This window comes from Zalophus californianus, chromosome 14, assembly GCF_009762305.2.
Source record: "Zalophus californianus isolate mZalCal1 chromosome 14, mZalCal1.pri.v2, whole genome shotgun sequence".
Classification (NCBI taxonomy): Eukaryota; Metazoa; Chordata; class Mammalia; order Carnivora; family Otariidae; genus Zalophus; species Zalophus californianus.
In genome coordinates, this window is record NC_045608.1 from 24,345,747 (window position 1) to 24,371,396 (window position 25,650).

Here is a 25,650-nt window from a genome sequence, read left to right on the forward strand (position 1 = left end):
CGGGGTTGGTTGAGGGGGAGGAGACCACTCCAAGCTGTACATCTCGCGGTGAGCCTCGGGCGGAACTCTCTCGCGAGAAGTAGGAAGTAGCGCGCTTGCGCGTTGCAGTAGCGCCTGGTGGCCTTGGCAGGTATTCCCGCGGTTGTGTGAGGGATAGTACCCTGCGGAGGCCACTACGCTCTCACCCCCAACGCCCGGTGACTCGCTACCATGAGCAGCACCTTAGCCAAGATTGCGGAGATCGAAGCCGAGGTAATAGGCACAGCTGGCGCTTCACTCTCCCTCGGAGTGTTCCTTTTTAGGTAGCATTGCTCTTGCCTATACTCCCTTTAACGCCTCAGGACCGGCCCAGCGTTCTCCAACTCCCCTCAGCCCGGCCCCGAGTCCCCCGACTCCGCTCAGTCCCGCCCCGGGTCCCCCCGACTCCCCTCTACTCGGTCCTGCGTTCCCCGACTCCCCTCAGCCTCTCCTGGAGCCCTTCGACTCCCCTCAGCCGGGGCCCGCATTCCACACCCCTGCTCCTTGGTCGGTACCCCGTTCCGTGTTCGGCTCCTGTCCGAACATCGATCCTCTCTCAGTCTTCCTTTTCTGTGAGCAACACAGCCCTCTCTGTCCCACTGCTCCAGCCCTGATCCGCTCACGCACTTCAGTATCTTTCATCATCTCCCAAAACCCATCCTCCTCTCCCCAATCTCTACTTTGAAGACCGCGTTTCCCAGAGCATTGCTCCCAGGAATGGATCTGGGATAAGATCTGCAGTAGCTGTTGATTCCACCTGAATTACTGTGTGATTCTGTCGTCTGAAGTGCTCAGAGCTCTTTAAAATCCGGAAAGTGGTGACCTTATATCAGATGGTGCATACCAGGTTCAAGCAGTAGGAAAGGACTCCGCAGCTGAGTTTTAGTCTGATCTGTGGGTGCTAATTGCAGTGACAGTTGTCATGTCTCTTCTCTTTGGGCTTCAGTTGTTTGCTCTGTAATGAGGGGAATGGGCTGGGTAATAAAGAGAATGACTTTTCACTCTTTTTTAAGTCTGACTAAAACGGACATACTGACATCAGGTAGGATCTAGAAGAAAATCATTCCCAGTTGGGGGAGCGTTCATTCTGGATATTTTACCTTGTAGGAACTGCTTCTGATTTATGGCTGTGATTCCTCTCTTACAGATGGCTCGGACTCAAAAGAACAAGGCCACAGCACACCACCTAGGGCTGCTTAAGGCTCGCCTTGCTAAGCTTCGTAGAGAGCTCATTACCCCAAAAGGTGGTGGTGGTGGTGGGCCAGGAGAAGGTTTGTGTTTTTCTTCAATATTGTTTTTTTTTTTTATGTAATTTCTGTCGAAATAATGTAGCTATATGGTTTAAAAGTAATTTTAAAATTTCTATGATAGTAGATTTGTATTTTCTAATCCTTAATTCATGAGTTGTGTTTATTCTGGTTTCAAAGGCAAATGAATGTTGTCTAAGTGATAAACTAGAGTTTTATGTATATCCTGTACTTTTTTTTGTTTATTTTTTAAAATAATCTCTACACCCAACATGTGTCCCGAACTCAAGATCTTGAGATCAAGAGTTGCATCCTCTTCCAACTGAGCCAGCCAGGCACTCCTATGTATATCCTATATTGATCCAAAATAGGTTTTCATTGGCTTACAGGAATATGTAAATACATACATCAACAAGGTAAAAATAAGGAAGGAAATTGATGCAAAGGGAAGTGAGGGTAGGAAGAATAATTTGAAGCCAAGAGAGATAAGGTTAGGACCAAAAATAAAGTCATAAAGTCTATACTTCCTAGAGGAGGGCCATGAATTTGGCTTTTAAGTTGTTTGCAGCCATAAAAGGAAAAAAAAAAGAAAATCCAGTCAGTCACACAGTTCCTAGAGTTTGTAAGACAAAAAAGAAACCCATTTTTATTTTATTTATTTTATGTAAAAACTTACTTTTTTTACTTTAAATTTGTTTTTAATTCTAGTAACATTAACAAACATATTAGTTTCAGGTGTACAATATAGTGATTCAACAATACTCAAGTGCTCATCACAATACATGGGCTCTTAATCCCCTTCACCTTTTTCACCCATCCCCCCACCTTCCTTCTAGTGACCATCTGTTTGTTCTCTATGTTTAAGAGTCTCATTTTTTGTTTCTCTTTTTGCTTTTGTTTCTTATATTCCACATATGAAGAAACCCATTTTTAAATGATTTTATTTATTTGAGAGAAAGAGAGCGCACACACACACACACAAACACACAAATGGGGACGGGGGAGGGGGGAAGGATAAGCAGACTGTGCTGAGCGCAGAGCTCAGCGTTGGGCTTGATCTCTTAACCCTGAGATCATGACCTGAACCAAAATCAAGAGTTGGCTGGCAGCTTAACTGAGCCACCCAGGTGCTCCATCCATTTTTGGATCGATTATTATACAATCTTTGAGTGTTAAATACTATGGGTACTAGAAAGGTGAATAATAGTGTAAGTGGTAGAGGAATAAAGTTTCTAAATAAATACTCCATTAAACAACGTTAGGGGCACCTAGGTGGTTTAGTCAGTTAAGCATCTGCCTTCGGCTCCCTGCTCGGCGTGGAGTCTGCCTCTCCCTCTCCTCCTCCCCGCTGCTTGTGCTCTCTCTCTGTCTCAAATAAATAGATAAAATCTAAAAATAAATAAACAATGTTAATTGTTATTTTGTGTGCTTAAGTTCTGGAGAGAAAGTTGGAGAAGTTGGAGAAATATGTCCTGGATAGATAGGCTACCAGAATGTGAAAGGAATTTCATGAATCTCAACACTTTAAGAGATAACTTTCCTCTTCTTTTTGATATTTATTGATGTTTTAGGTTTTGATGTGGCCAAGACAGGTGATGCTCGAATTGGGTTTGTGGGTTTTCCATCAGTGGGGAAGTCAACACTGCTTAGTAACCTGGCAGGGGTATATTCTGAGGTGGCAGCCTATGAGTTCACTACTCTGACCACTGTGCCTGGTGTCATCAGATACAAAGGTGCCAAGATCCAGGTGAGTCAGGCCGGTAGGCCACAGATGGGAAGAAATCCATTCTTTCATTCATTTAAGAAGCTCTCTGTATGCTAGACCTGATCTTTGATCTACTAGGCCCTTCCTGTGTAGCAAGGAAGATAGAACAGTACATAACACAGTGGGATTGTGTTTGTGAAAACACAGAGAAAGAAGGGACTACTTTTTGACCTGAGGATATTGGGGGAAGGTCTGGTAAGACTAAAAAAGCTTCATGTAGAAAATGACAGTGCAGGTGGGTCTTGAAGTTCAGGTAGAATTTCATCAGCCAGAGAAGGTGAAGCGCAATTTCAGGCAGCCATAATGGTAAATAGCTTGCTGTGGTGCAAGCTGAGGCATGGGGCAGGAGTGGTAGAAACTGAATCTGGAAAAGTAGGTTGGGGCTGAATTATGAATGGCCTTGTGTGCCTGCTAAGGAAGTTGATTTTTATCTTATATGTAACTAGGAACCATCAGAAACTTTTTAATAAGAAATAATGTAAGATCCTTTTTATTTTTTATTTTTATGTTTTTTGGTGAGATCCTTTTTAGAAGATAATTCTTGTCTGTGAGGCCTAATGAAGTTGGTGTCCTGAGAAGTTTTTCTTAGATAGGTGACGGATTTAGGGCTACCAAATGAAGAGTCCCTTTGGGTATGAAAGAAGGTGCATGTAAATGTAAGCTTTAATGGGTCATATTCTTTTTGGCCGCACAGCTAAGAAGGCAAGATTCTGAATTCTGTGACATTTGAATCTAGGCTGGAGATTCCCAGGCTTTCTTGGCTCACAGCACCCTTAGTGTCTCAGTAGTTATTTCCTGACACTTTTCTTGTCCCAGTAATTTTTTTTATCACGCCCCAGGCCAAAAGAAATACCTAATGGTTCCGTTTGTTAGGTCCAAACAACTAAGTAGTTACGTCCTTAGCGCCACAGTTACTTATTTACCAGTGGGATGTGTGCACTGTTGGGTACCACATAACTTCTCAAACTTTGGAATCAGATTGGATACAACCACATTTGTTTCCTTTTTTACGTTGATTTTTGTGTGGTGCTTTTTTATTATAGCAACTGATGAAAAAGTCTAACTTCTCAAAGTTTTGGATGTGACGTAATTGAAAGCAATGTAGTAGGATGTAATGTTGAAATTGAGAGCTCTGTGGAGCTAGTAGTTCCTTCATTGTCTGACATATATCAAGAATTGTTGTTTCTCTTGAAAATTTAGAATAGCCTATGGTACCCTTAAGTTCTGTGTGGTGCCCCAGAGTACCTTGGCTCGTTTTTTGGAAACTGTTGGTAAAAGCATTTGTTTTCCCTCCTGCTGAGCTACACAGTTGTGATGTGCATTTGTGCTTCTTTATTAATCTGAAGTAGGAAGGGACCAGTGTCCTGGTGGTATTTTCAATGGCTTTTTTCCCTGCCCATGCAGAGACTGTGTTGGGACATGGACCTTTCAGGGTTTCCATGTCCAAATGTATATAACAAGAATGAGGATGCTTGAGCATATCTGGACCACTGCTTGATGCCATCTGGTTTTAGAGTCTTGGTGATAATCATAGCTTTGGCAGCTCAGAGAATAACTTCTTCCCTGATGAGATGTTCTTGACACCTCTTTCAGAGCTTTTGAGTATATCAGAATAAAGAACTATTTAACCCTCTCTTTCCTTGTCTTTCCCACAAAGCATTCATTTCAGTGTCTCCTGACCTGTTAGGTTTTTTCCCCCCCTTTTTTTGCATGATGCTTTCTTTTCTGCCTGTGCACTCTCCTTCCCTCCTGCCCCCTGACTTTCTCTAGAAACCAAGTTAAGGTGTACATAACAGGATGAAAATGACTACCCTTGAATGTTTTTTTATTTATTTTTATTTTATTATTTTTTTAAAAAAGATTTTATTTATTTATTTGACAGAGAGAGACACAGTGAGAGAGGGAACACAAACAAGGGGAGTCGGAGAGGGAGAAGCAGGCTTCCCGCTGAGCAGAGAGCCCAATGTGGGGCTCAGTGTGGGGCTCTATCCCAGGACCCCAGGACCATGACCTGAGCTGAAGGCAGATGCTTAATGACTGAGCCACCCAGGTGTCCCCCCGCTTGAATGTTTTCTAAATAGCTGTTTTGTGGAAGAGTACTCATTATCTGTGACATGGAGGGAGAGGTATACAAAATTAGAACCATTTAATAAGAATTTTAAGGAGGGAGATTTCTGGGTTTTTTTGTTAGGAAGTATGATGGTTTTAACAGTAAAGGTGCCTGAAGATGGAATGGTACCTCTTGAGGTAATAAATTACTGTGTCTGGAGGTGTTTTAAGTAGTGACTGAACCACCACTTATCACATAGGCAGAGATTAGCCTGTAGAATGGATGTTCAGTTTTAAAAATTATGGAGCTTATTTTAACTTTCTAGGGTCCCTAGGATTCCTGTTGTCCTATATAAATAATTGACTTGCACATTTAACTGCTTTAACCTCTAAAGGCATTTGAGTTTGAGTTAGTTTAACGTTCAATTCTTAAAATCCTACAGTTTCATGATTTAAAAAAATATGTATGTTCTTTTCTTATCTCTTGGTGTAATATGAAATTTAAATATGTAAAGCATAGGTTATTTTATTGAATGAAATTTAGTTGCTATGTCTACAGTCATAACACAGTGATACTGTCTGAAATTTAGTTGCCACATTTAAATGTTTGATGTAACCTTAAAATTATTTCCCTGTTAAGAAAAGTTAAATTTAGGTTTTTTACTTTTGTAGGGGCTTCAATAAATTTCCTTGTTTTCAGTTGAGATAGTTAGAAAGCCTGTGCTCTTTTCTCTTAGTGTAATATTCTCTCTTTCAGATGGTCTTTTAAAGCCATATTCTAGGTTTAAGAGTTTTAGAATATCCAGATGGATTTTCCTTTTTGAGTTCTTGAGAACATTAGCTAGCTCAATATACATTAAAGCTTTTTGCTGATATATGTGTGTGTGTATATATATATATTTTTAGCAGAAGTAATATATATATATTTTTAGCAGACTTGGATTTACTAAGTGTTAGAAATAGATTGTAGAATCTTTGGGAGAGTTGAAGAAGTAGACTCTAGACTTAATTTCTAGGAACAACTGATGGATGAACTTTTTGTTTTTTCAAACATATTTATTGAGGTATAATTCACATACAATAAACTGCAGGTAAAGTATACAGTTTGCTAAGTTTTGACATAATTATATGCTGGTGGAAACATCACCACAATCAAGATCATGAACATACCATCCCCAAAAGTTTCTGCATGCCCCTTCCCTCCTGGTCCCCTTCATCTCCAAGCAATTACTTATCTACATTTTATCAGTACAGATAAGTTTACATTTCGAGTTTTACATAAATAAGACCATGTGTAAATATAAATGTACTTTCTTTTGGGTGGCTTCTTTCATTCAACATAATTATTTTGAGGTTCTCTTGTATCATTCATGTTGCTGCCCCTTATGTGAACATCCTACATAATCACAGAAAAATTATCAGGAATAGATTAACATTGATGCAGTAGTTCCTAAACTACAGATCTTACTCAAATTTTTACCAATTTTTCCACCAACATCCTTTTCCAAGATTTTATCGGGGATCATCCTGTGTTGCATTTAGTTATTCTTCTTTATTCTCCTGCCATCTGTAATAGTTTCTCAGTCCTGTCCTTTAAGACCTTGACACTTAAAGAGTATTGATTAGTTATTTTGTAGAATGTCCCTTAGTTTGGGTTTGTCAGGTATTTTCTCACAATCAGACTGAGGTATTACGTATTTTGTCTTGAATACGATGAAATGATGGTGTGTCCTTCTCAGTGCATCTTACAGGATTCATGATGTTACAGTCTTAATTTGTGATGTTGACGTCCCATCGCTTTGGTGGTATCTGCAGGATTTCTCTACTGTAAAGCTATTATCTTTCTTTTTTAAAAAATTATTTCTTTTTGTAGTTAAATATCTTGGGAGAGGTATTTTGAGAAGATACAAATCCTATCTCTCAAACTTGCCCCCTCATTTTAGCATCCATCTGGATCCTCTCTGCAGCAGTTATTACTCTGCTTCTTGCCTAATGCCGAATCTTTATTTTTCTCTTTCTTACTAAATGTTGTTAATTAGAATTCTGCTATTTGGAAGAGCTGTTCCTTCTCTCATTTATTCAGTAATATGTATCAACGTGGGCTTGTGGATATTTATTTTATTTTATGGGTTATAATCCAGTACTACCATTACTTTGTTACTCGTTTTGTTCCAGCTTTTATAATTAGGAACTCCTTCAGGTTGGCTCCTGTGTACTTTCCATAATCCCCCATCTTTTTATGAATACTTTCTTATTTTTTTGGCATGACGTGATGTTCCATGCTAATCTTAGATTTTTCCCTGCTCCAGGCCTGAAGTCGACCACTTCTGAAGGAGCTGTAGTTTCTTTTATTGGAAAATGGTGTTTAGAAATCAAGATCTGGTGTGCTCATTATTTCCCATGTAGCCTTGTAAATCAATATAACGAATGTTTCCAAGTCAGGTCTGATGTATTCAACATAAATTATAAAACGGTAGCTCAGTTTGGTGTGTTGTATTAGTCTTAGATGATGTAACATTTATTTAGTGAAGAATAGGGAGGAACTTTGAGTAGGCTCTTGAAAGGAAAAGTTGAACTGTCTAAGCACCTCCTGAATTAGTTTCTTCATTTTGGTTTATTTAGTTATTTTTAAAATTATTCATTGTAAGTAATCTCTACACCCACTGTGGGGCTCATCAAGACTCAGAGATCAAGAGTCTTCCAACTGAGCTAGCCAGGTGCCCCCATTGTGGTTTTTTTAATGTAAAGTATATTTTTATAATGTCAGATAGGCTTATAGCAAAGACTGGTTTTAAATGATGTTTTGATAAGCTGCCACTCTGGTTCTGGTCCGTTCATGTGGATAATTCAATATTGGCCATATAGAGGACCCTTGATATTTTCAGATTTTATATATGCTCTTAACTGTTTTCAGTGGACTCTTTAAGGTATAACTAATAGTTTGTAATTTTGCTGAGATGTGCATTTGATTTGTGTGCAAAAGTTGGTTTTTATGTTCTCATTGTTATGTACATATACTATGACTTCTGTGAAGTTTTTCCCTTTACTGCATTTTCTGGGCAATTAAGCAGTCATTTTCAATTGGGGACACACATCAGAGTCACCCGTGGAGCGTTTTGAAGTACAGATCAATATCTGAACCCTCCTTTGCCCTTCTAAATTAGAATTTGTAAGGATGGGGCTTGGATATCTCCATTTTTGATGGTTTTACAGGTGATTATTATGTCCTCGCCTAGTTAATGACTGGAGAAATTTTTGTGAATTGGGGAATTTGGAGGATTTGCAAAGATCTCAGTATGTATCACGTGAATATCAAGATTCAACTATTATCTACCATAAGGAATTGATGTGGAGGCTAACCTTCTGAAAAGAAGGAAATTAGAAGATAATATGTATGTTCTAATATTATATAAACATGTGTCTTATATATATATTATTTATTTACTTATTTATTTTAGAGAGGTGGTGGGGAGCAGAGGGGGAGAAGCAATTTTAAGTAGGCTCCATGCGTGGGGCTTGATCTCACAACCCTGAGATCATGACCTGAGCCCAAATCAAGAATCGGACACTTAACCGACTGAGCCACCCAGGCGCCCCTAGAAGATCTTAATGTAGAATAATCGATTTGGCCCTCAAAATGTGAGCCATAATCTTACTTGATTTATTAGGATTGTGATTTTGGGCAAATCACTTAACCTCTGTGAACCTCAGCTAATATCCTTATCTCAGGGCTGTTAGGCATTTTAAACTAGGTAAAGTATATTAAAAAAAACTTGCATTTAAAAAAGTATATAAAAAACTGACATTTAAATGCATAGTAAGGGGCGCCTGGGTGGCTCAGTTGTTAAGCATCTGCCTTCAGCTTGGGTCATGATCCCAGAGTCCTGGGATTGAGCCCTGCATCGGGCTCCCTGCTCAGCGGGAAGCCTGCTTCTCTCTCTCCCGCTCCCCCTGCTTGTTCTCCTTTTCTCCCTGTGTCTCTGTTTGTCAAATAAATAAAATCTTAAAAAAAATAGTAAAAGTTATGTACACTCAACTTATAAGGAAGGTCGGATTTGGATCTTTTATACTTTGGATACTTGAAAAATAAATCATTCTCTTTGATCGGTTCAGATATATGACTTCTTTTTCCCTTCTCGCCTTTACCCTGTCCTTAATCTTGCAGCTCCTGGATCTTCCAGGTATCATTGAGGGTGCCAAGGATGGGAAAGGTAGAGGCCGTCAAGTCATTGCAGGTGAGTGGTCCAGGGCCACCATCCTGGGATATCATCCCTTTACTGTGCACTGTTCCTTTAGTTGGGGACTGTTGGACTTACGAGATTTTAGCACAGTGAAGGGTGTAGTTTTATCTGACTTCTTACTGGAGTAGAATGTCAGAACTTGAAGGGACCTCAGAGAGTAACAGTCCAGATCTCCATTTGAGGAGAAACACTAAGGACGGGAGAACTGAAGTTGCACTGGTTGTGGCCGATTCAGATCTAGAACTTGGGTTTCCTGACTCCCACCCATGCCTTTTCTTCTTTTCTTCTTTTACTTGAAGTAAAATACTATAAAAGGCTCATCATAAATTGCAACAATCTGCTTCCCCACCTTTCCTCACCTCCACTGTCATTCCCCATTGGCAGCTGTTACCAACTCTTCAACTGTTTCTTCTGTTACTTACCTTCATATTTTCAAATATTATGCTTATATTGCTGTTTCACGATTAATTAATTTTAGATGTCACCTGTTGGTTTCATGTTATGGTGGAGAATTAGCACTCTCACACTCTATACCTTTATTCCCATTTTTTTTAAATTTTATTTTTAAGTAATCTCTACACCCAACATGGGGCTTCAACTTACAACCCCTAGATCAAGAGTCACATGCTCCACTGACTGAGCCAGCTAGGTGCTGCGCTGTCCTTTCTTTCAAATAAATTATATCACAGTTTTTAGTTAACCTATCAGTCATAGTTTACATTATTATGTAACAAATAAGTAACTTTTGTCCATTGCTAATTCTTTTCTCTTGAAGTCTTTTTGAAATTTGTTTTTCATGGAGTTAATAATTGTTTCTTTTTTTGTTTTGTTTTACTTTTTTGTGTTTGCTAATTTTCAAATGTTCTAACAGATCAAATGCCTATCAGTCAGTATTTTTCTATATAGTTAAATATAGCTCCAAATACAGTCTTAGTGATTTCATTTTTTCCCCACAACCCTGACAGTACCCTCGTGTACCCTGTCTTCTTGCTTTAATCTGGATTGGTTGCTTTCTAGATCAGCACTGTCCAGTAGAGGAAGTGGTCTGAATTTGTGCTCTCCAGTATGGTAGCCCCTAGGCATGTGTGGTTATTGAGTGCTTTAAATGAGCCTAGGGTAATTGAGGAACTGAATTTCAAATTTTATTTCATTTTAATTAGTTTAAATAGCCCCAAGTAGCTAGTGGAGTCTGTATTGGACAGTGCAGCTATAGACTTTTTACATGTCTATCAGCCTGAGACTTTCTTCTGTGTTTTTGTGTGGGATCCCCTGTTTCCTGGAGTCAGTGTCTTTTTTGGGGTCACTTTCATGTTTTGCTGAAGCACAGTCTTTAGTAAACTTCCAGAAAAAGGATGAATGATAGGTAAATTTTTGTTTTTTCATGTCTGAAAGTATTTTTAGTTTACTCTTACATTGAATTATTAATTTAGCTATTTATAGAATTATGTATTAGGAGTTACTCATGGATGAATATCAGAAACATTATGCTAAGTTAAGACAGCCAGGCACATAAGACTATATTTTGTGTAATTCCATTTATATGAAATTTTTTTTTTTTAAGATTTTATTTATTTGACAGAGAGAGACAGAGAGAGAACACAAGTAGGGGGAGTGGAGGAGGGAGAAGCAGCCTTCCCGCGGAGCAGGGATCCTGATGTGGGGCTCGATCTCAGGACCCCGGGATCATGACCTGAGCCGAAGGCAGATGCTTAATGACTGAGCCACCCAGGCACCCCATATGAAATTTTTTTAAATGCAAACCTGTGGTGACAGAAAGCAGATCAGTGGTTGAATGGGAATCAAGGGGAAGATTGATTTCAGAGGTGATGGAAATGTTCTCTCTCTTTCTTGCCTGTGGTGGTTACACAGGTATATATATACATTTGTCATTAAACCATATGCTTAACATGGACACAATTTGTTTTTTGTAAATTACACTGATAATCTATATGTAATATATATATAATATATACGTGTGTATATATATAATTATGCTGATAATAAACTTGACTAAAAATATGCCAAGCAGACATAAGACTAGTTTTATGGTTTTAGAATCTTATTGTTTTAAATCTTTCTAAACTTCTTCTGGGATTTAGGTTACTGCTCGGTTCTTATCTTTATTCTGACTTGTTTTTCTGCTAGTGTATCTAGAAGTTAACACATCTAGATGTACCAGTGGAAAACCAGGCACACATTGCAAACTGACTTCTGTCATAGAATTTGGTACCTTAAGAACTTCATGTGTGTCTATGTATTTATAAAAAAATCCTTTGTCTTAATGGAACTCCATTGCCCTCCACCCCAGCTTTTGAGTATTTGGCTTACTTAAGTCTTTAGTGAGTTTTGCTTGGATATAAATAATTATTATTTTTTTTTTTCCATTTTTCAGTGGCCCGAACATGTAACTTGATCCTGATTGTTCTGGATGTCCTGAAACCTTTGGGACACAAAAAGATAATTGAAAATGAGCTGGAAGGCTTTGGCATTCGCTTGAACAGCAAACCTCCCAACATTGGCTTTAAGAAGAAGGATAAAGGAGGCATTAATCTCACGGCCACTGTAAGTGGAGGTGATATGGGGCAGGCTGCTGAAGGGACTGGGGTCGAGGGTGGATTGAGGCACAGGGATGTTGACCTTTGGAAATTACCTGGCTTCTGCCAGCACTACAGAGGTAACACAATGACCTTGTAATGACTTTCAGAGTAGGACAAGAATCAATCTCAGACTTCATTTCTTTTGGGTTATTTATTTGATGTGGTATGGGAGTATAGACCAGTTTTGTTTTGTTTTTTAAAGATTTTTGACAGAGAGAGAGACAGCGAGAGAAGGAACACAAGCAGGGGGATTGGGAGAAGGAGAAGCAGGCCTCCCACAGAGCAGGGAGCCTGACACGGGGCTTGATCCCAGGATCATGACGGGAGCCCAAGGCAGATGCTTAACAACTGAGCCACCCAGGCGCCCTAAGTATAGACCAGTTTTAATGCTTACATGAAATAGATGGCTGCTAATATCTTGTGTTTTCATTCATTCAGCACAGATTTATAGAGTGTCTACTATGAGCCAAGCATTGTTTTAGGTTCTTATTGGGCAGTGGGGGTAAGTTGGAAGAGAGAGCAAAATAGGCAAAAATCTCCTTACATTCTATGTGTAAACGTAGTAAACAAAATTAATGAGTTAATACAGTATATTAGATGATGATAAATCTAAGGACAAAAATAAACTGGGAAAAGGGATGGAGAGTGTTGGTGGGAGAGTTGATTAGAGAAGTCTTCTCTGAGGTGATGTGAAGGAGTGAACAAAAGGGGTATCTTGGGGAAGAGCATTCCATATAGAGGGAATATTCAAGTGCAAAGCCCTGAGGTAGAGCATGCCCTTGCATACTTGAGGAACAGCAGAGTGAGCAAGTAGGAGAGTGGTAAGAGATGAAGTCATAGCATATATACTTTTACTTTGCAGGAGTTGGATAACTGTTGGTTGGGTTCCCGTCTATGGAGTGAACATGATTTGATTTAGGTTTTGGTGGAATCAATCTAGCTATTTGTTGAGAATAGATTGGATTGGGTTAAGAATATAAGAAATGGAAGCAAAAAAGCCATTTAAGAGGTTATTGCAATAATCCAGTCACGAAGTGATGTTTCTCAGGCCAGAGTTGTAACAGTGTGGGAGATGAGAAGTGGTTGATTATCAAAAGATTTTGAAAGTAGCTGGTAGGAATTACACCTGGATTGAATGTGGTTTGTGAGAGAGATGACTATAAGATTTTTTCCTGAGCTAGAACAGTAGACACTCATTACTAAAATGTTAAGACTTTGAATAGAATAGGATTGGAGAGGAGGGGAAGATCAGGATATTCAGTTTGAGATGCTAGACACCCAAGTATTACCATCCAAGAGGCATATGAGGAATTTTCTAGGCTGGACATAAAAATTTGGTGGATAGCAACTCTAGAGCCATGAACTTAGCTGAGATAACTAGGAAATGAGTGTAAATAGAAAAGAGGTTCAAGGATTGGGCCTTATCGCCCCCCTCCAGTGATTATAGGTTGGGAGATGGGAAGAATCAGCAAATAAGATTTTTTAGACAGAAGAAGGAGGAAAACTGGGAGAGTTTGGAATCTTGGAAGCCAAGTAAAGAAACTGTTTCAGATTGGAGGAGTGATCAACTCTGTCCAATTCTGCTTGCTTCTAAGTAATAGAATTTCCTACAACATTTAACATTCTAGAGGTCCCCATGATATGACTAGCACAGAGTTAAGCTGTCCTGCCCTGAAGATCTTTCTCATTATCCTGTCATAATGTTTGAATTTGAACATTTAGTATTCTTCATTTGCTAAGGCTGCCATAATAAAGTATCATAGATTGGGTGGCTTAAACAACAGTTTATTTTGTCTTAATCCTGGAGGCACTAGACATCTGAGATCAAGGTATGAGCAGGGTGGGTTTCTTCTGAGGCCACTACTTGGTTTGTAGATGGCTGTCTTCTCCCTGTGTCTTCACATGGTCTTCCCTCTGTGTGTCTGTTTCCTAGTCTCCTTTTCTTCTAATGATGTCAGTCACATTGAATTAGGGTTCATCCATAAGACCTCATTTTAACTTAGTTACTTACCTCTTTCAAGACCCTATCTTTAACCCTAACAGTGACATTCTGAGATACTGGGGTTAGGAGTATAAACATATGAATTTGGGTGGGAGTGATTCAGTCCACAGCACCTTCATCTGAGTTTGGAAAGATTATTATTATTATTATTTAAGATTGATTTATTTGAGAGAGAGAGCATGAGAGGGGGAAGGGTGAGAGGGAGAAGCAGACTCCCCACTGAGCAGGGAGCCCTATGCGGGACTTGATCTTGAGACTCCATGATCATGACCTGAGCAGAGGGCAGTCGCTTAACCAACTGAGCCACCCAGGCACCCAGATTATTAGTTTTTAAGTATTTTCTAATAAAAGTCAAATTATTCTCATCCAGAATAACAGATTTTAGAAATGGATTTGTACCTTAGGATTATCCAGGTATAATGATAGATACTTTTGGGAGTTTTTTTTTTTGCTCTGTGACCAATTATTGTCTTCTCTGCACATTCAGTGCCCTCAGAGCGAGCTGGATGCTGAAACTGTGAAGAGCATTCTGGCTGAATACAAAATTCACAATGCTGATGTGACACTGCGTAGTGATGCCACAGCGGATGACCTCATCGACGTGGTAGAAGGAAACAGGTATCACTCAGTGTACAGTCTGGTGCCCGAGTTTGAATCTGAAGCCTTGTAGTGGAAACAGTATTGGATTGTGAATCTGGAAGACATAGATTCTAACTGGCTGTGCTGCTATCTCAAATAATAGTGGGCCTTGGTTTTGTTAGCTGTAAATTGAAGGGTTGGTTTTGATTTCTGACATTCTTCTTTGCTCTGAAATTTGATTATAATAGTCAAATTCAACTAGGCCATTCCCTAAGCTGTGTCATATGATGGTGGAAAAAAGTAGTTCCCAATCTGCTCTCTCAGAATTAATCCATCTGAGAAAGCCTATAGGCTATCATATCATATCCTATCATACAGCCGGGCTGTATCTGTTCTCTCCAAGTGTAACCTGAAGGTTTGTGGGCTGGAGCCCTATTCCATGAAAACTTATATTATTAGTATTTTAAATTATTTTTATATATATTTTAAATAAAAATAAAAATAATATAAATATAAATAAAAGAAATAATAAAAAATAATAAATTAAGCCACTGTTAAAATTTTTCCTGGCATTTGAGCATAATGTTGTTTAGTTGCTTTCCTGTTCATTTGTTACTATTTTATTGGATGGATTTATTTGATTCTCATTTGAAAACAAAGGCCAGTTCTTTGAGTTAGGCACTAAGTGAGCAGTTAAAGCCTGAAAAATTGTGGCTTGCTATAAATAGTAACCTTAGCTGCCATATTGATATGGACATTAGGATTGTGACATTGTTAGATGTTATGTTTTTTATTTTAAAAATTATCATGAAATACATTATTAAAAATACATTTACAGTTTGTAAAACAACTTTGTGGGACATTGACTCTGAGACTTGCCCAAGGGATTTAGATTCAGGAAGTGACAGAGCTGGGAGTAGATTGAGTCTGTGTGATTCCAAAGCTTTTGTTCCTTCTGATGCCTCTCAGTTAGCTGCATGGCTCAGACTAGGGCCTGAGTTTTGTTGCTTCTCAACTCATAGTTCACGTTTTGGATATTCTGCCTTATTTTGGTAGGAAGCCTTTTGGAGGCAGGGTTGAGGGGTTGATCTGCCTCTTATGTTTTGCAGTCTCTGATTTGGGGTCCTGGGCCAGGGGATGCTGATCACTGACAGTCTTGTCAACAGTTCCAGACTAATGTCCTCTTTTTCTTTTACTTCTATAGAGTTTATATCCCTTGTATCTATGTGTTGAATAAGATTGATCAGATCTCCATTGAGGAATTGGATATCATCTATAAGGTGCCTCACTGTGTACCCATCTCTGCCCATCACCGCTGGAATTTTGATGACCTCTTGGAAAAGATCTGGGACTATCTGAAACTAGTGAGGATGTAAGTCTTAGTGGAAAGGGTCATATTGCTGTAGGAATTAAACCAGACTATCCTAAAATGATACCGTCTGGAGCTTAGTGCATAATTTGTCTCTTTTTGGAGATATAAATAAATTTCTGTCATCTGCTAGGCCATATTGAGGACACTTTCTTCCTTAATTGGAGGTTATCTGTGTCTGATCTTTTCAGGAGTGATGGAGGGTTGATTTGCATTCAGTCCATGAAACATTCCAAGAAGTAGGCAACCTCTGCTCCCTCTCTGTTCTAGTTACACCAAACCCAAAGGCCAGTTACCAGATTATACATCCCCAGTGGTGCTGCCTTACTCCAGGACTACGGTGGAGGATTTCTGCATGAAGATTCACAAAAATCTTATCAAAGAATTTAAATAGTAAGTATCATGGGCATGTAGTGCCTTCTTTTCCCTGTGAGCTCCTGATTCCACTAACTAGCAATTCTTAGGCTACCATTAAAGAAAATGGCATCAGAGGGTGCTGCTAAAAAGTTCGCTTGGTTAGAACTCTGCAGTATCTTCCTAAAACCATGCCAAGTTGGAGCAGGAAGTGCTCTAAAAGCCTTGTCAGGTCAGTGGGCTGACAGTACACAGGGCTCTGATTTTCTCGTGTTAATTGGTCTTCCTCTTGGCAAACGCGAATGTTAACTCTTCTTGCCAGCATCATACTGCCTCCAGTGGGTACTGAGACCCCCCTAAACCTTAAGCATGGGTAAATGCCCCTAAATCTCCTTCGTATACTTTCATTGCTGATACAGGCTGAAAATTTCTGACATCTTATTTTGAGCTAATTGAGCTAATTTTATTTATTTTATTTTTCTAAAGATTTATTTGTGAGCGAGAGCGTTCATACACACGAATAGGGATTGGGGCAGAGAGAATCTCAAGCAGACTCCTTACTGAGTGCGGAGCCTGACACAAGGCTTGATCCCACGACCCTGAAACCATGACCCGAGCCGAAATCAGGAGTCAGATGCTCAACCGACTGAGCCACCCAGGCACCCCTGAGCTAATTTTAGACTTATAGAAAAGTTGAAAAAATAGTACAAAGAGTTTCCTTATATCCCTTACCATTATTCTAACATTATCAGCTCACATAACTGTAATATAGTTATCAACAATTTTTTGTCCATCGGTTGATGGATAGAGAAGATGTGTATATACATACGATAGGCTATTACTCAGCCATAAAAAAGAATGAAATCTTGTCATTTGCAATGACATGGGTGGAACTAGAGAGTATAATGCTAAGTGAAATAAGTCAGAGAAAGACAAATACCATATGATTTCATTCATATGTGGAATTTAAGAAACGAGCAAAGGGGGAAAACGAAAATAAGAAAGACTCTTAACTATAGAGAACAAACTGATGGTTACCAGAGGGGAGGTGGTTGGGGGGATGGGTGAAACAAGTGATGGGGATTAAGGAGTGTAGTGCACTTGTGGTGAGCACTGGATGATATTTGTTGAATCATTATATTGTACACCTGAAACTAATATAACAACTAACTGGAATTAAGATAAAAACTTAAAAAAAAAATACTTGTTTCTGATCCTAAGAATACTGAAAGAGTGAAGACCTTTATTAAACTTCGCATTCCTTTTATCCAAAATAACTGTATTCCATGTGCAGGCACCTAATTTCCACTATCCTCAGACCTTTACATTTTGGCATATACTTGAATCAGTGAAGGAGAGTCTTGGAAGTTAGATTATTTTCCTTTTTCCAACTTCATAGATTTCTATATAGGTCTTGCCTTCCATGGTGGCAGAACACTGTTCTCAGCCTCTAGAACTGTAAGTTAATGAGGGAATTAAATGAGAAGGGAGAAAAATATTTTGGAGAAAAGACATCAAAACAAATAGAATTTTATTTGGTCACTATTTTCCTTTTTTTTTTAAATTATGGAACAAATAGCATTTTAACCATCTTAATAGAAAAAAATTCAGCTTTAGACCTACTAATTGTAACATTTGTCCTTGTTGCATTCTGTTTGTGTCCTTGAATACATGCACATGTCCTTTAATCATTTACTATGTGTTTTCTGTTACAAGATTCACATCATTTTTATTTACCACATTTTTCCTATTTATTGTTACTTTACAGTTTTCTTATCTTCACACACAGACCTTTCTCTTAATTTCTTTAATCTAGGATTAATGATAATATGCCTTTGATATGTTTTGCTGCATTGCTCTCCACAAGGGCTGGACCTATTTACATTGCCATCAACAAAATGGGAGGCACTGATGTTACTGCAGGCATTGAATATGATTGCTAAAAACTAGTTTTCTGGGTGCCTGGGTGGCTCAAGTCAGTAAGGTGTGTGTCTTCGGCTTGGCTCATTATCCCAGGGTCCTGGGATTGAGTCCTGCATCGGGCTCCCTGCTCAGTGGGGAGTCTGCTCTCACTCTCCCCTCCCCCTGCTCATGTTCTCTCTCTGACTTGCTCTGTCTCAAATAAATAAATAATCTTTGTAAAAAAAAAAACAAACTAGGGGCGCTTGGGTGGCTCAGTCATTAAGCGTTTGCCTTCAGCTCAGGTTATGATCCCATGGTTCTGGGATCGAGCCCTGCATTGGGTTTCCTGTTCTGCAGAAAGCCTGCTTCTCCCTCTCCCACTCCTAATGCTTGTGTTCCCTCTCTCTCTGTCTCTCTCTCTGTCAAATTATCTTTAAAAAAATAAAAAGCAGCACTTAAATGTAAGAAAAAAATGCGGGTGCCTGGGTGGCTCAATTGGTTAAGCGACTGCCTTCGGCTCAGGTCATGATCCTGGAGTCCCGGGATCAAGTCCTGCATCAGGCTCCCTGCTCAGCAGGGAGTCTGCTTCTCCCTCTGACCTTCCTCCTTCTCATGCTCTCTCTCTACTATTCTCTCTCTCTCAATAAATAAATAAAAATCTTTAAAAAAGAAAAAAAAGAAAAAAATGCAAACAGTACCAAAATGGTGGGGAGCCCTAAGTGGGGTTCTGTCCCACGACCCTGAGATCACAACCTGAGCCGAAAGCAAGAGTCGGGCACTTAACCGACTGTGCCACCCGGTGTCCCGGAACATAGGTTTTTATTTATTTACTTTTTAAAAGATTTTATTTATCTATTTGATAGAGTGCACAAGCAGGGGGAATGGCAGGCAGTGGGAGAAGCAGGCTCCCTGCAGAGCAGGGGGAGCCTGATGTGGAACTTGATCCCAGGACCCTGGGATCATGACCTGAGCTGTAGGCAGTTGCTTAATCAACTCAGCCACCCAGGCACCTGGAACATAGGTTTATAAAGATGTTTTGTTGCAAAGGCAATATAATAACAACGTGGCTGTCATTTTCTATCCCTTGGTACATAGTTCTTAGCCTTTGTGAGGCAGATCTCAGTGTCTTGTTCACCAATCTCCATCACTAGCACAACATATTTTTAGTATTGGAGGCCTATAGATAAAAAAATAGCTGGCTCAGTCTGCTTCTCCCTCCCCCTGCTCTTGTGCACTCACTCACTTTCTCCCTGTCACATAAAATCTTAAAAAAAAAAAATTACCTTCGTAAATTCCAAAAAAAATCAGGAGAACATTCCAGTTATGGTGTCTTGGGAGGGAGAGAGAATTTTCCTAGCATGGCTAAGGAGGGAGGCCCTATATTTATTAGTACCCACTGATGGTTTTAGTAGACCCAATAAAAATTGGCATTCTGTAACAATCTATAACTGACACTGTAAGAACCAATTTCTAATCCAGATTATTTCAGAGTATTTTTCTATATCAAACCCATGCTTTCTCTTAATTTTAAACTAGTCTTGTCACATTTCTCATTTGTTTTTTCTCTTTGACCTTCCTGAATTGGCTCTGGAATGAGGAACCACACAACTTCCAGAAGTCTTTGCCACTTTGTATGTGACGGCTGCATTGTGCCGTACTGCTGGGGAAGCTAGTGCCTGTGGGCTTTGAATGTGGTCCTTGACTGGGGAGGGGCGATGTTGCAAGCCTATGGTTCTTAAGAGCTGGAGTGCTAAATCTAAGCAGAAAGGTGGCACCCTGGTAGCTAAGGTAGAAGCGAGATGATTCTTTACACTTTTTTTTTTTCCTTCCATACAGCGCTCTGGTCTGGGGTCTGTCTGTGAAACACAATCCTCAAAAAGTGGGTAAAGATCATACACTGGAGGACGAGGATGTCATTCAGATTGTGAAGAAATGAAACCTTCCCCTCTACCCATGTGCTGGGCCAACCGTAGCAGCTTTTCCCATGACCAAGCACCCTACCCCAAACCCCTTCGAGCTTTGGCAGCCAGTGGATCAGGATTCAGGGGAGGGAGATGAAGGCATCCAAGCTGGAACTTTGTCTTAACTTGGTGTCACCTTGTAAATTCAACTGCATAAAGGACCTGGTAGGCCATCCAGCTATGTGCAGTTCATGTGTCATTGTCAGAATTTGTTTTGGGTTTGACTGAATGAGGATGGGTATATGTACAGTGAGACATCTGCAAAAGGGGTATTTGGGAGCTTGGTCTTAAGTGTGAAATGGATAAAAATGTGACTGCAACATCTTATTTGATGTTTAGTCATGGGAAACCCTTCCAAATGCATGTGGCCTTCACTCTTCTCAAGTGGTCTTTCCTCCTGGATACTGGAATGAGGAAGGACGTGATGTAAGTTAACTGATTATTCCCTGCAAGGCTGGTCCATATGGGAGATAGTGTCGTGTGGCAGTTGAGTAAAGTACTCTAACCAGACACATCAAGAGTTTGAATTGCATGGCCACTTCTAATTAGCTGTGAAACCCTGCATAAATTACACAACCTCTATAACTGTCTGTTTCCTCATGTAACATGGAGATGGTAATAGCACTTACCTTCTGGAGTGGAGACTGTTAGTATTAAGGGAGATGGTAGTTGTAAAATACTTAGCACAGTATCTGGCATAGAAGTACTTAGTGAATGTTGGCTGTTATCACTGGTCCCTTTCCGTTACCTGAGCAAAGCAGCTTTGTGTGTACACATGTGTATATATGGAGGTGGGATGTTAGAAGGAAAGGTGGGGTCAAGACTACTTAAGAGGGTACTGAGGACATAATTAGAGGTCTTGGGCTGGGAATACAGGAATATAAAGGGAATCACCCTGATACTGGGAAATTGATTGGTAATAATCTTTGGGCGGTAGACTGGTTTAGTGGGAATAATGGCAGAGGGAGGGTGTGGTCAGGTAGGTACACAGAAGTCTAAACTTGGTAATTGATTAACTTCCTCTTTGGTGAAAAAGAAGTAAAAGATTATTTCAGTATGGATTACAGGGATCATAGAGAAAGGTAGTCCCTGAGAAAATCAGGAGTGGAAACAGATTTGCAGGAAGACAGAGTTTGATTTTTTTTTTTTTTTTTTTCCTAGGCAAAGAACTTTATTAACCTTGTTTCAAACTTTATTCCCAGGCTTCTTCAGCTTAAATAGCTGCAAAGAATGAATTGTGTATAAGCAAAAACTGAAAAGAGCTGCAGTGTCCAAGGGGCTTGGGCTTAAAAATATTAGAGATCTAGATTTTATCAGATCCATGAACAAAATTTTAAAAAGCAGTCATAATATAAAATAGCAGCTCCCAGTAACTTCTTCAAGTTTTATGTTCTTCAGAAGTTGACTCAATTCAGTTTGCTTCATTCTTAGAAGCTTCATCAAAATTCTCCACAAGATCCGGAACTTCATCATCATCATCCTCTCCGGTAGCAAGTGGTGCTTTTCCATCCACAGATTGTTTGGGCAGAGCTTCAGCCAGTCTTCTTAAACTAGTCAGACTGTCTGCACCAAGTTGGTTTAAGATACTGGGTAGCATTTCTGTCAGCTGCTTTGTCTCAGCATGGCCTGTAATGGTGAAAGTGTTCGCTGCCAGTGATGCCTGAACTTTGGGGTTGTTAAAATGGATCACTGTTCCTTGGTTTGTGAACATATTCACTTCTTCAATACCAGAGATATTGTTTACCCCTAACTTCTTTAAGGAGAACTGAAGTTTTTTATCATCTGCTGTAGCCGTTCTATGAACCACCTTCTTCTTTCGGCGAGCAGTTCCTTTCCCACCAATGCGCACTTGTGCTTGCAGCTTGGCGAGTTTCTCCTGGTTCATGATAGTTTCTTTCATCTTGTTGGAGCGGAAATGGGACCGCGCGGGGGAATAGGGTTGGCGCTCAGGGGGTCTCGGGCGGACCAGCTGAGATTAGGTGCACACACGCGGGGACGCAAGATGGCAGCTAAAGGCGACAGAGTTTGATTTTACCTGCAGTGAGCTAAAGCTTCTAGCAGGTTGTGAGGGATGGGGATGTGGGATTATCCACATAGGACTCAGCCTTTTCCAGTATTTGTTATTTATGCTACCTTAGTAACAGTTGTTTTTCTGATTGTCTTCCTGGAGCTTGGGCTTAGCACGGTCTCCAGCCCAGGAGAAAGCCTGGTATCCCAGTCACTTTGTAGGCTATAGGCCTTGATATCACTGGTGCATTCATGACAGAGGCCAAAATCTAGAGCCTACCCCAGCTCTTTAGAGAAACATTGGCTTTCTGAGCTATGGGATTTCCAGCAAGGTTTGCTTTTCAACCAGAGCAAATATTGGGTTTCAGGGAAATCCTCATGCTCAAATTCACATCATTGAGCAAGAATTAGCACTGCCAGGAAGTTGGGTAGAAGAGGTTGCTGAAATCCAGTTCATCAAAAACCTCAGGATGTGCTTTGAACAGGCCTTGCTTCTAGCATTCAGCATCCTCTTCTTCCCCTATCAGTGACCCCCTGATGTTGAGGAGAGCATTACTCTACCATTTTCCTTTCTTTCCCTTTTGGGCTCAGACTTGAGAGTTCTGGGAGAGGAATGCTGTCTGGGGTAGAGCTGCTAAGGAGGGGCATTCCTATAGTAAAGGCTTTCTCTAAATGGACTCCCAAGACTACAGTGGTTTGGCTGTCACAGCATGGCTCCAATTTCCTATATGGTTACATATTCCATTTCTTTCCTGACCTTTTTTAAGTTTGTTTATTTAAGCAATCTCTACACCCAGTGTGGGCCTCCAACTCATGACCCTGAGATTGAGAGCTGCATGTTCTACCAACTGAGCCAGCCATGTGCCCCTTTCCTGATTTTTTTTAGCACAGCTTAACAGACTTACTGTACTGTGCCATTAGTTAGTTGGAATGCTTTTAACTGTTTAACAGCAAACACTAACAACCTTGCTGAAGTGGAAGGAAACTTGATCTCTCATATAAGTTGTAACAGAGCTCAGATGGGCTCGTGGCAGCTGTAATGCCATTGAAGATCCAGATTTTTTCATCAGTCAACTCTGTCCACTGCAGTTTGTTGGCTTTGCTGAGCAGCTGGCTCCCCCCTCACAGTCAGAATGTCTGCTGTAGTCCCAGGCCTCACATCCAGCATCCAGAGGATAATAAAGAGGACTGATTCTTACCTTTTTGGGAAGCTATTTGCCAGAAACTGCCCAATTTGTCCTTTTGTCTTATGGCCTAAATTGGGTCACAAGCCTATTCTTGAACCAGCTGTTGGTAGAGAATAGAATTACTGAAGAAGAGTTTACTCCTGTAAGTTATCTTTATTCCTGGATTTTGTTTGTGCTCCTCTCATTCATTTACAGAAGGGCCAGTGGACGTGGCTACTCTTAGTAGAGCCTAAAGATACTCAGTGGCTATCTCCTGAAAGAAGGGTTGGCGGTACTAGCCAATTTTTCCCCCACTTCTCATTGGTTACACTGACTTCCCAAGTACTGGCTGCTCAGCTCCTTCCTTTGGGAGGCACTATTCTTTCCTCCTACCTGGCCACCCTCCTTAAAGGTAGGTCTTCCATAAGGTTCTTTGTGGCATTCCTGTTTTACTCTGAGGCTGCCTTCCGCATCCTTTTTTTTTTTCCACACACAATGTTACATTAGTTTCAGGTATACAACAGTGATCTAACAACTCTACATGTTATGCTCATAAGTGTAGCTATCACCATACAGTACCATTGCCTGTATTCCCTATGCTGCATCTTTTATTCCCATGATTCTCTTGACCTTTTGTGTTGCACATCCTTCTAGTCCTGATTGCTTCTAAACTCCTCTCGTGCCTGCTAGACTTGCCAAAGTTGTTCCATGTATGACCCCTCCTGTTAGCAGAGACCTCACTTCCTCCTACCCTGACCCTTTTATCAGGCTCTTAGCTCCTGAAAGACTGCCTTAGCGTCCTCTCCCTCCCCTACACCAAAATGGTTTTAAAATCTCTCTACCTTCGGCTGTGCTAGTATTAGCAACATTGCCTTACTTCCTTCTGGCTCTTGTCTGACCAGCCACTGGCAAATAGTTTCGCCCATTGCCTGGTGCCTATATGGTTCATTTCGGTCCTGTCAGCTTCTAGCCTGAAAATTGGCAGCTCTGGCCCAATTCTTCCCACCGAACACCTACAACTCTTGGTTCAACACGAAGGGGACGAAGTGAAAGAAAACGTAGGAAAGGTGGGAGTGGATTCAGGCATCTGTGTTCTCCTATTGTTACTTGAGACTGCTTTCCAGCTTCCACCTGTGGAAACAAAGCATTTGTAAGAATTCTAAACAGAGGCTTTATTTCTAAAGCTAAGGAATCCTAAGAGCAAACCCCATGGGGGCCTGGGGAGTGGGAGGACTAATGAAGTTGAAGTACCAGGAAGACACAGACCTCATGCTCAGTCCACAAAGCTAGGTTTTGCTGAAAGGCAACCTGGTTTGTGTTCCTGGAAGTAGTAAGTCACGGTGGGGGCAGCTCCAGGTTTATAGGCGACACTCCTCTAACACTGAAGACTCGGGCTGTTTTTTACCCTTGCAGTCAAAATCCAACCACATTGGCCTTCACCTACAGGTGAAGAACCACCTCATTATTTGACCCTCTAGCGTGAAGTCAGAGTAGCTTTGATGGCCCTACATGGACAAGTATTGAGAAGTAGGGCGAATGGAGTTTGAGAAGTAAGTTATCACCTCAGAGTAGGACTGAAAAACCCTCAGTCAGGAAAGGGGACTCAAGACCATAGCTACGGTATTCTGGTAGAATACTGTTCTCTAATGCTGTGCATGTAGTTAAGGCGAATAATGGAAATAATTGTGAGCTGAGGAATGAGACATAAAACACAAGGAGTCTGCTAACGCAGTCTTGAGGGCAGTTTCATATGAAAAAGGACTTATTAATGGGTTGACTGACTAAGAACTCTCAGGTCCTGTTGTTCCTTATAGGGGACTTTGAGCTGGAGAACAGGATGCCAACGGACTGTTGACTTTTGCCCCAGTAAACATGGTTTGGGAGAAGCTACCATATATATGATTACCCAATAAATTGTTTTCACTAGTGGTTTTAATCTAAGACAGTACACATTATAATCTGGTGTTAACCTGCAAGTCTTCCTATAGTGTCATTCCAGCCTAAGCTGGCCTGTTAAGACAAAAAAGGCAGCCAATGATTCTTCTAAATGAGATAAGGAGTTCATTTTTTTTTTTTTTTAAGAATTATTCGTTTGAGACAGGGAGAGAGGGAGAGAGCAGGAGCAGTGGGGAAAGGCACAGAGGGAGAAGCAGGCTTCCTGCAGAGCAGGGAGCCCGACGTGGGGCTCGATCCCAGGATCTGGAGATCATGACCTGAGCTGAAGGCAGATGCTTAACCATCTGAGCCACCCAGGCGCCCCTCAATTCTGAGTTTTAAAGAAAAATTAAAACTTCAGATCATTTCCCTCAGGGAACCTACTGAACCTCGCAGGTCAGCTGATTGTAAATGAGAAGGCATGAATTCAGGAAGAAATAAACAACAATGCCATTCAC

At 40.4% G+C, this 25,650-nt stretch overlaps 2 protein-coding genes across 2 annotated transcripts; one reads left to right on the forward strand and one right to left on the reverse strand.

The window, feature by feature from the left end:
- The first annotated feature begins 76 nt into the window (after positions 1 to 76).
- DRG1 (developmentally regulated GTP binding protein 1) lies at positions 77 to 20,271 on the forward strand. The gene is made up of 9 exons (XM_027577630.1): positions 77 to 252; positions 1,166 to 1,289; positions 2,837 to 3,012; positions 9,245 to 9,314; positions 11,713 to 11,882; positions 14,407 to 14,537; positions 15,703 to 15,870; positions 16,138 to 16,260; positions 19,960 to 20,271. The coding sequence occupies exons 1-9, from the start codon at positions 211 to 213 to the stop codon at positions 20,057 to 20,059; spliced, it is 1,104 nt and encodes a 367-aa protein (XP_027433431.1). The 5' UTR covers positions 77 to 210; the 3' UTR covers positions 20,060 to 20,271.
- A 1,073-nt stretch (positions 20,272 to 21,344) lies between these two features.
- On the reverse strand, positions 21,345 to 22,120 carry LOC118356290 (transcription factor BTF3). Its single transcript, XM_035724038.1, has one exon. The coding sequence runs from the start codon at positions 21,982 to 21,984 to the stop codon at positions 21,496 to 21,498; it is 489 nt and encodes a 162-aa protein (XP_035579931.1). The 5' UTR covers positions 21,985 to 22,120; the 3' UTR covers positions 21,345 to 21,495.
- Between the last annotated feature and the right edge of the window lie 3,530 nt (positions 22,121 to 25,650).

Coding starts and splice junctions, on each gene's coding strand:
- LOC118356290 (XM_035724038.1), bottom strand. CDS start 21,984: ATGAAAGAAACTATCATGAACCAGGAGAAACTCGCCAAGCTGCAAGCA.
- DRG1 (XM_027577630.1), top strand. CDS start 211: ATGAGCAGCACCTTAGCCAAGATTGCGGAGATCGAAGCCGAG. Junction 253..1,165: donor TTGCGGAGATCGAAGCCGAG/GTAATAGGCACA, acceptor CCTCTCTTACAG/ATGGCTCGGACTCAAAAGAA. Junction 16,261..19,959: donor CTTATCAAAGAATTTAAATA/GTAAGTATCATG, acceptor CCTTCCATACAG/CGCTCTGGTCTGGGGTCTGT.